The sequence below is a fragment of the Lucilia sericata genome, unplaced genomic scaffold, assembly GCF_015586225.1.
Source record: "Lucilia sericata isolate MDLA Ls3-8-SP2 unplaced genomic scaffold, ASM1558622v1 Contig000695F_arrow, whole genome shotgun sequence".
NCBI classification, from domain to species: domain Eukaryota; kingdom Metazoa; phylum Arthropoda; class Insecta; order Diptera; family Calliphoridae; genus Lucilia; species Lucilia sericata.
The window spans coordinates 229,499-239,288 of NW_023994698.1; the positions used below are offsets into that span (position 1 = coordinate 229,499).

The 9,790-nt window shown below is 31.1% G+C and overlaps 1 protein-coding gene across 1 annotated transcript; it reads right to left on the minus strand.

Annotated features, from left to right (window-relative positions):
- Positions 1 to 7,233: 7,233 nt before the first annotated feature.
- On the minus strand, positions 7,234 to 8,295 carry LOC119607440. The gene is made up of 2 exons (XM_037961330.1): positions 8,058 to 8,295; positions 7,234 to 7,919 (listed from the first exon to the last, which is right to left on the minus strand). Exons 1-2 carry the CDS (start codon positions 8,293 to 8,295, stop codon positions 7,234 to 7,236), a joined length of 924 nt encoding a protein of 307 aa, XP_037817258.1.
- Positions 8,296 to 9,790: the final 1,495 nt, after the last annotated feature.

The following is a 9,790-nucleotide window of genomic DNA, read 5'->3' on the forward strand; positions in this document are numbered from 1 at the left end:
TCTGATTTCAATAAACCATCCATAAAGCAGTTTAGAAATCAATAAGTAGAATTTTCTGTGAAAATAATACAATTCACCACCCGTAACCTTAAAAAATGGTATTAAATTCTAGTAAACAAAGTATATAAAATATCACATACAGTGAATCAACTAAGTTTTTTACCTACCCTTTTTTAAGAGAATTTTGTTTTTTGTTCATAAATAAAATTCCAAAAAACAGGTAAAAAGTAAATTTATGGTTTCCAATTGAAAATAGAGATTGTGCAGAATGGGAAAACCAAGAAAAAAATATTAAAATAATAATTTTGGTGCATTTGTTGTTGCATTTTATTATTTTTCATCATAATTTGCACGTCAATAAAGTATTTTGCATATTGAAATTTCCAGTTAATTTCGTTGGGTTTTTCAAATTATTTTTTAATTGCTTTTTGGAATTTATTGTTTTATTGTTAAAAGGACACGTGTTAAGTATTTTTCAATTGTAATTTTCAAAAATCATATCCTCATTGTGTGAAACTGTGTAGTTATTTGCGTTAAAAATGTTTAAAAGGAAATAATGAGGCAATTCCAATATAAAAATCTAGTTTAGATTTTTAGGACAAGTATAAATCAATGAAATTCAATTATGAGAAGGTTAATCAATCATTAAAAAAAATATAAAATATAGAAATTGATGAAATAACACAAAGAATTATTAAAAAAACGCACTGAGTTGTCATTCAAAATCTTTAACTGACAAAGGAGAGCGACTTGTATTCAAGCAAAAACCATTGAAGTCCTCATTTATCTTCTCCAAAGTCCATATACGAACTTAAAAGAACACTATGTTTAAATTTAGACCTCTAAACAGACCTTAGGTTGCTTCGAAACAATATAAAGTGAACTATCGTGTGGTACGGGAAAAAAACTTAATTTAGATATTTACAAATAGAGGCGGTTCTCATCACCTAAGATCTAAAAAAGCAATATTTTTCAACTAATACATACACTTATATATAGTTAGAACCCAAATCAAGAATAACTATCCAAATCCAACTACGCCTACTGTATTTTATTCATAAAATAATGCATTCAAAATATGAGGTAGAATATCAAGATTCTAGCATGTAATAGTTCTATAGTGGTATACGGTGATATCCCCATACTTAGAGTGGCTAGGATGGTACTTAGTGTTAGCTTTATTGAATAAGAATCAATATTACACAATTCTAAATGAAATTCACACAGTACTCCCCAAATAGATGGGGTTTCCGTAATGTAGTTTTTGTTTGTCAATACAATATGACCAAAAACCCAGATTATTTTTGTTATAATCTATAGATTTATACCCCACTAAAATTTTTTTCTAGGTCCAAATCCATTGATTTCCTAATATATCATGTATCCAATTCAAAATTACTTATTATTTTCGAAATTAAATCAAAGAAACGATAGATTTCATGTTAAGTCAAATATTGAGAAATTCTTATAGGTATATAGGATAGTAAATCGGTTAAGAAATGTCCAAACTTAGTCGTTCCACTGCTAAAATATCTAAAAAATGTTATTCTAATACATAGGAGAAATAAAAATATTAAATTTTATAAAATAATGCAGCAATATTAAAAAAATGAACAAAAAACCTAAAAAAGCAAAATACTTTATTGACCTTAAAAATTAACAATACGTTCACATTTGATCAAAAATCGCGTTAATTAATATCACGATTTTACTTTTTATGGTATTTTATTAAAATATAAGATATTCTTTAAAAAATACAACAAACAAATTGCTTTATTTTGCTAAAAATAATTGTTTAGATAAAGTTTTTTCTTAAAATTTATAAAATTTTACATAGGCAAATTACTTAATTGATTCACTGTATATGTATGTATAAATATCACAGATAAATTCGAAAAAAGTGTATATAAAATATCAGCCCCTGTGTGTCCCCTGGTCGGATTTCTTGAAGAAATCTGGCAGTTCGTAGGTGGCGTCGTCCAAGATAATATTCTCATTGAGTGTTCCAACAGGAGATAGATAATAGGAGTTATGCCAGCTGATATCCCTTTGTGCCGCAAAAATCTCGTTCATTAGATGGTTCTCATGATCAGCGAGACGGTCCACAAACTTCCTTTGTAGAGCTAGAGCATACTTGCAAAATGGAGTCACAGAAGCAGTCTCATAGATGAATGAGTTGGAAAATCTTTCCGTATGTTTTTTAAAGTCGCGGTTTATACATTTACGTAAAATATTTCTTTCCAGATGGAAAACCATATTGGAAAAGCATATGTTAAGACGGATCTTATTGCCACTTTGTACAGGAGGAGTTTAGTATTTTTGGGAAAATATGTACTATTCAGCAACCTAGAGAACATCGAAGCAATGCGTTTAGTTTTCGTCAGAAGTGTTCGTCCATGGCAGTTAAACTTAAAAAGTTTGTTGAAATCAGTGATGCCAGGAGATTTTTTTCAGAAATCCCTACGCTTATGAGAAAAAATCCCTTTTTTCCCTACACCCACTTTTTATTTTCCCTACATTTTTCCCTACACTACTTTTTTCCATTTTTTTCAAAGTTTATCTTAAAAAAATACAAAAATAACATCAAAAACTAAAATATTAGCTCCGTTTTATAATATACATATATGTATGTATTTTTTTTAATTTTTAGGAATGAAAATTTCTAGAATTTAAATTTTAATTTTTTTTCTTTCAATTTTACATCATACAAATCTTCCAACCCTGACTCTTCAGTTAAGATTAAAAAAAAAACAATTGAAAGATTTATGGCAGTATATCGAATCGTGATAGAAATTTATTTTATGTGCCTGCAACAAAAAAATTTTCATAAAATAATTATTTTAAATAAGGTTTACTTTTGCGTTTACTTTTTGCGGTTTACTTTTATAAATTTTCAGAACATTAAATTCATTTTTTCAATCCTGAGTTACTGCATTAAGCCCCCGACTACTCTATCTATAAGGAGTCAGAATATATCGCCCTACAGGATTGGCATAATCCAAAAAGTCGTTTCAAGAAAAATGGATATGAATATTTAATGACATTTAACTATTTTTTTAATAACTTTTAAACAAATCAAGGGGTTTTAAAAATCCAGATTCAGATAGTTGAGGTTAATATGTTTCTCATCTAAATTGAAATTAAATTTTTAGTTGTCAAATATTCACAAAAACGTGGGTTTTAGTTTTTACGTTTACAAAAAATCGATTTCACATCGAAAATAATAGACATATTTGAAATTTCATAAATCTATATGAAAGATTTTAGTATGTCGCATGTTTTGAAGACCTTAGTTCAAGAAAGCCGAATTTTGGATTATGCCAGTCTTGTAGCGATATGTAGGTACAAATATTGTAGAAATTACAAGCGGAATTTTTACTAACGATACACTTAAAACTGATTTCATTTTTAATTTAAAAGTTTAATACATGAAAGAGTATATTTTTAGTTGTTAAAAACTATGAAATTGAAAAATCCCTACAATTTGACAATAGTAAGAAATCTTTCCCTTTTTCCCTACACGTGAAATTTTTGAAAAAAATCCCTACAAAAAGGGAAAAATCCCTACACTTGGCATCACTGGTTGAAATTAACTCCAAGGTATGTTATATTGTCTTTTATTGGGATTTCTATCCCATTTAGTGTGAGAAAATAATTCGGTAACTTCTAAACGGTTAATCCGATTTTAATGAAATTTGGTATGCACAAAGAGGAGGTGTTGTCGAGTTTAGGTTTTGAATTTGGACCTTATAGGCCAACCAGGGGCCCGGCGGGGGTCCTCAAATTAGCAGACCCCGGCTATGTTAAATTTTTAAAACGATCCTATTTCTTCATTTGAGTTCCGTATATAGAATCTCCTCATCAAGCACTATAAAAATGTCGTCGTAGCAGTAAATTATCTCTTATAGTTTAGGAGATATTCGCATTTGAAAATTAAAATTTTAAAATTTTTATCGTCCTTACTTTAGTTTTTTTGATAATAGTGGGTCCAAATATTCCCGATTTTCGCCATTTTTTTTTCATTCGCTTAACAACAAGTTTATATATCAAGCAGTGAAAGAATTATGTAAAAATCATGACTGAGTCCAAAGTTATAGGCATTTTAATTTAAAAAATTAAAAAAAGGCGATTTTTTGTCATTTTTTTGGGAAAAAAGTATCTTTTTCTTTTTAAGTTATCTAAAAAGTTTCTAAGAAGATGTATATAGAATTTATACTTTTTGGAAAGCTGACTTTACATAAAATACGATAAATGAAACAAAACTTAAAAATTTTTGATACCGAGGGGACCAGGTCCATCCAAAAAAAACCCAATTTTTTATGGAAAATTAAATTTTGAGCAAAAATTCTCAAATCGCATAGTCGATATCAAATTATAGTGACCTGTTTTATATGACCCAATATGTTCTTAATCATTTTGTAACGGGTTTCGATAACCCCGCCCCTGGTATGGATATAATAGGCAAAAAATCATAAAACCCCATTTTTAGGATTTTTTAAAACTTTTTTGGGTATTCCGGGATTTCTAATAAGAAAATTCAAAATGTTTATTTAATTTTGGATTTTGAGTAAAAAAATCTACCAAACTGTAAAATTTCATCAAAAAATATTCATAAATAAAATTTTTATTACAATTTGAAAAATTTGTATCTTCGCAAAAACTGAAAAAAAAATTTTGAATTTTCTTATTAGAAATCCCGGAATTCCCAAAAAAGTTTTAAAAAATCCCAAAAATGGGGTTTTTTGGTTTTTTGCCTATTATATCCATACCAGGGGCGGGGTTATCGAAACCCGTTACAAAATGATTAAGAACATATTGGGTCATATAAAACAGGTCACTATAATTTGATATCGACTATGCGATTTGAGAATTTTTGCTCAAAATTGAATTTTCCATAAAAAATAGGGTTTTCTTGGATGGACCTGGTCCCCTCGGTATCAAAAATTTTTAGGTTTTGTTTCATTTATCGTATTTTATGTAAAGTCAGCTTTCCAAAAAGTATAAATTCTATATACATCTTCTTAGAAACTTTTTAGATAACTTAAAAAAAAAAAGATACTTTTTTCCCAAAAAAATGACAAAAAATCGCCTTTTTTTAATTTTTTAAATTAAAATGCCTGTAACTTTGGACTCAGTCATGATTTTTACATAATTCTTTCACTGCTTGATATATAAACTTGTTGTTAAGCGAATGAAAAAAATGGCGAAAATCGGGAATATTTGGACCCGCTATTATCAAAAAAAACTAAAGTAAGAACGGTAAAAATTTTAAAATTTTAATTTTCAAATGCGAATATCTCCTAAACTATAAGAGATAATTTACTGCTATCGGAACTCAAATGAAGAAATAGGATCGTTTTAAAAATTTAACATAGCCGAGGTCTGCTAATTTGAGGACCCCCCGCCGGGCCCCTGGTTGGCCTATAAGGTCCAAATTCAAAACCTAAACTCGACAACACCTCCTCTTTGTGCATACCGTTTAGCAGTTACCGAATTATTTCCCTCTTTTTTTTCCTATACCACTGTGCAGAGTACAGCATCTTTTCCTCAGATTCACAGTTACATCATCTTGGAATTTCATTAGGGCGTGTTGAGTGGAATGATGGCGTTTAAACCCAAATTGATATGATGGAATGGGCTCGATCAGAAATTCATTTTCAAGTTTTGATTTGATTACATGTTCAAGCAGTTTGACAATGTTTGACAGTAGTGAAATTGGACGGAAGTCCTCAGCTCTATTACAACTGCCTTTCTTCTTGATTGGCAAAATTTTCGCCATTTTCTATGCCCGTGGAAAGTAGCAATTATTGAGGCAGTTGTTGAAGAGAATAGTCAAAAGCTCTATAGTTATGTCAGGGAATTTTTTATCAAGAAATTTGAAATGCCGTCGAGGCCACTGGATTTTTTGTTTTTTATGTTCGATATGATCGATTTAATGTTGTGGACATTTGTAAATGGTACGCATCCTCATTGTCTAGAGAGTTGAACTCACTGTTGAAAGAATATATATGGTGTGATATATTCTCAATATGCGAGCCTACACGATGAGCAAGATCGGCCACCGGATTAACAGGAAGTTTTTTCGTATATATGTTGGAATAGTATTCCTTAAAATACGCAGAACATGTATCACTGTTGATTACCGTAACGTTGTCAATACAGATATTGTGGCAAAAAGGTGATTTATGTTTCCCAACAATATTATATACCTGTTTAAAAGCATGAGGTCCAGGTTTGATATGTTTTAGTTTGTTGTAAAAAATGTCTGCTTGCTCCATATTAACAAGATCCTTTATAATTATTTTAAGCAACTGTATTTGCTTAGAAAGTATATTATATTCGTTACTCAGTCTATTTCCATAGCGATGATATATTTTCTTCAATTCCCTTTGCCATCTATATTTAATCTTATAAAAATTTTTAATTTTGTCGGAATATAAAAATTTGCCGTTCTTAATTTCTACTTTCGTTGTATGTAGATCATGAGAAGACTTGAAACATTCATTAAATTCTACTATAATTTGTTCAATTTCAGTGTTTTCCAAATTTCTGTTATTCGGTGGCATTAAAATATTAGAACTGATAGTTAAGTCCAGTTGAAAACGTTTCCAATCGGTGTTCTTGTAGGAAGCATTCATATTAATTTCCAATTTCAATGGAAAATGATCCGAGAACGTCGGGAGGGATGAGATCTTGTAGTTGGGGGTGTCATTATTCATCAAGGAAGTGCTTATAAGGTAATGATCTAGAAATGAATTTGCGCTTGAAAATGACGGGTTGTTATGACAAATCCTTGTGATATCCAACGAATGGTCTTCAAGCCAGTTCTGTAAAAATACTTAGGTCGTCGATACCAACTCTTTTGTATGAGATGTTATTTTTAAGTGCAATGGCTACTCCAATGGGGGAGTTATCATAAATAAAGTTGTAGTTATTCAAGAAAACTTTTTTTTGTCTACGGAGATGGCATTCTTGTAGAAAACAGATATCTATTTTGTTGCTGTTAAGGGAGTTAGTGAGATCTATTTGACGACTTCTCTCTAAGAGAGATCTGACGTTAAATGTTAAAAAATTGATGATTCTATGGCCCATGAACTTGTTGAACTTTTTTAAAAAGGCGCAGGAACTCCCCTTCGGCTTCTACTTTTGGCCTATTTTTGTACACGTTCATGAAGTTATTGAGTTCTTGTTCTAGAGTTAGTGCTTCTGGCTCGAGAAAAAATTCAGCAAGTTTTAAAAATGTTTCAACAATTGACGGTTGAACAGGTTTGTTGTCCGCAGGTGGCTTATGAAAAAAGCTTGCAAATGATTTGGCTGGATTAACTGCTGATGAAATATATTTGTTGACGTTGCTGCTAGCAGCACTTTTAATTTCTTGAGCCTCACGTAGGCATTGTTTTTTTCTCGACACATAATTTTTGTAGAATGTGCAGCCTCGCCAATTTTTGGGTTTGAGTTGTCGTTTTTATTCCGGTTACATTCACCAGGCAGATGATGTTGGTCGCATTTCACACATTTATAGTCTGAATTACAATTTTTTGCCATATGACCCCAATGTTGACATCGTCTACACTGTATTTCTCTATCCTTTTTCTTTGGCCTTTCCCAGACAACTGCCTGGCTAAGTACGAATTTTACGTGCGATATGTCGCTCAAGTTCTTGCCGGGGTGCAAAGTTACAAGAAAAAGACCTGTGTCACAATTGTTTTTCATAGAGTATGGGGTTGTAAATTTCGTAACCTTTGAGATTACATCGGGAGTTATCCCATCCAGGTGTGATTTTAGTTCCTCGATGTCAGTGCCGTGATATTGGCCACGTAGAACTAACGAGATTTGCTTCAGTTCTCTAGGAGTGAATGAATAGGAGTTTATCCTCTTCTCCTTAAGTACCGCCATCATTTCCGTATGGACAGTGGCGTCTGAAAGATAAAGTTTGCATTTATTTCTGTTAACATTCTTTATTTTAAAATTTATCTTGGGTGATTTCGCCTCCAGTTGGCTCACCAGATGTTGTACATTAATATTGTACAAAAATATAGGGGGGCAGAATTTGTTACCAGTTGGTGTCGTTGAAGTGGAATTAGTTGGCTTGTTAACAGTGCCGTAATTCCTTGCAGTGCCGGCGGAGTCATCATTACTCTCTATGTCAAGGTCAGCTAGGAGACTTAATCTGTTGCTGCTAATGTTTTTGGGGTTTGATATGCTTTTACGTCTCCTCTTGGAATTTTGCTGTTCAACCTTGTTGTCAGTAACTTGTTTTTGAGACGCAACGTCGTCAATATCCTGGCAATCCATATGAACATATATACATAAAATCCAAGGAAAATTGTATCCCACGTATTCAGCACTAAAGACTGAGTGTTCTTAATCCTCCAAGAATTAATGTTGTATAATTTCCCAAAAATATATTATATGAAAAGGTTATTTTTCCTTTATCAATCCAACAAGAAAAAGCTTGTGCCAAAAATATTTGTAGGGATCGCCCTTTACCATTGTGCAGAGGAGCTCAAGATTGCCATTTCATAGCACGCGTGATAGGGTAAGAAAATTCTGATGACGCTAAGTTGATACACATACACTATAGGTTTAATTCTTCTCTTTTTTCTAATGAGCAATATCAGTTGGTTTGCTCTAAACTTGAAAAACAAAATCAAATCAGTTGCTGATCAGCACTTGTTGAAGCAATGTCTGTGCGCGACGTTTTTAAAATACACACATAAATACAACAACAAAATTTTGAGAAAGCCGAATTAATGTAGGAGAATATGAGAGAACAGTTGATAGTTTTTATATATAGACTTTGATATACGCTGGCTGTCAAAATCCACAATATATATTTGACAATCAGCATATAATTTATAGTTTGTAGTCATTTTATTAGTATACTTTTATTTTGAATTGAATTCTGTTCTCTGCTGCTTTACCAACACAAATAAAACTATGTTATTCTAAGTTAGTATGTGTTTGAGCACCACTGCCATAGTGTGTTTAAAACAGACGTCGGCGCTAGTATTGCTCTGACAACGAAGATTTTCGACAAATTATATGTACACAACACGATCGCAGACAAGGCGAATTCAGATTCAGGTGGTGGCAGTTCTGCAACAACAACATTTTACATGTATTTTGTTTTTGCATTTGGTTTACGTAGATGTCAGAAACCATAAGTACGGCGAATTCATTTGATGAAAAATATATTCTGAATTGAATAATGTTTGTTTCAAACGAAAAATTCTATTCCGGCAGATTAATTTGCAAAATTTAAGTGAGTGCCTGAAGTTAAGTAAAACTTATTTTTTTTTTTGTGAAAAATAAATATAAAAAGTACATATTCACGAACAAATATATATAACGATTGAATGAATCTTTGTTGCGAATGGATAATTCTACTCCGGCGGAGTAATTTTCAATATTTGGCCATAATGTAGCAGACGCCGGCCGGGTAAATACCTCATATGGGTTTTGTTATATAAAGCGTTCCGGAACAGACTTTTTTTAGTTAATCACTTTTCTACATAGTGTATATATTAAACAATATTGTTTAATTTGTTAACATTTAATAGATTTCATTTTACATGTATTTTGTTTTTGCATTTGGTTTACGTAGATGTCAAAAACCATAAGTACGGCGAATTTATTTCATGAAAATTTTTGTAAAATTTTTATATTTTATTAAAAATAAAGATAAAGATATTAAAATTTGTGAAGAAAATATATTCTGAAAATAAACATAAAAAAGTACATATTAACGAAAAAATATATATAACGAATGAATGAATCTTTGTTGCGA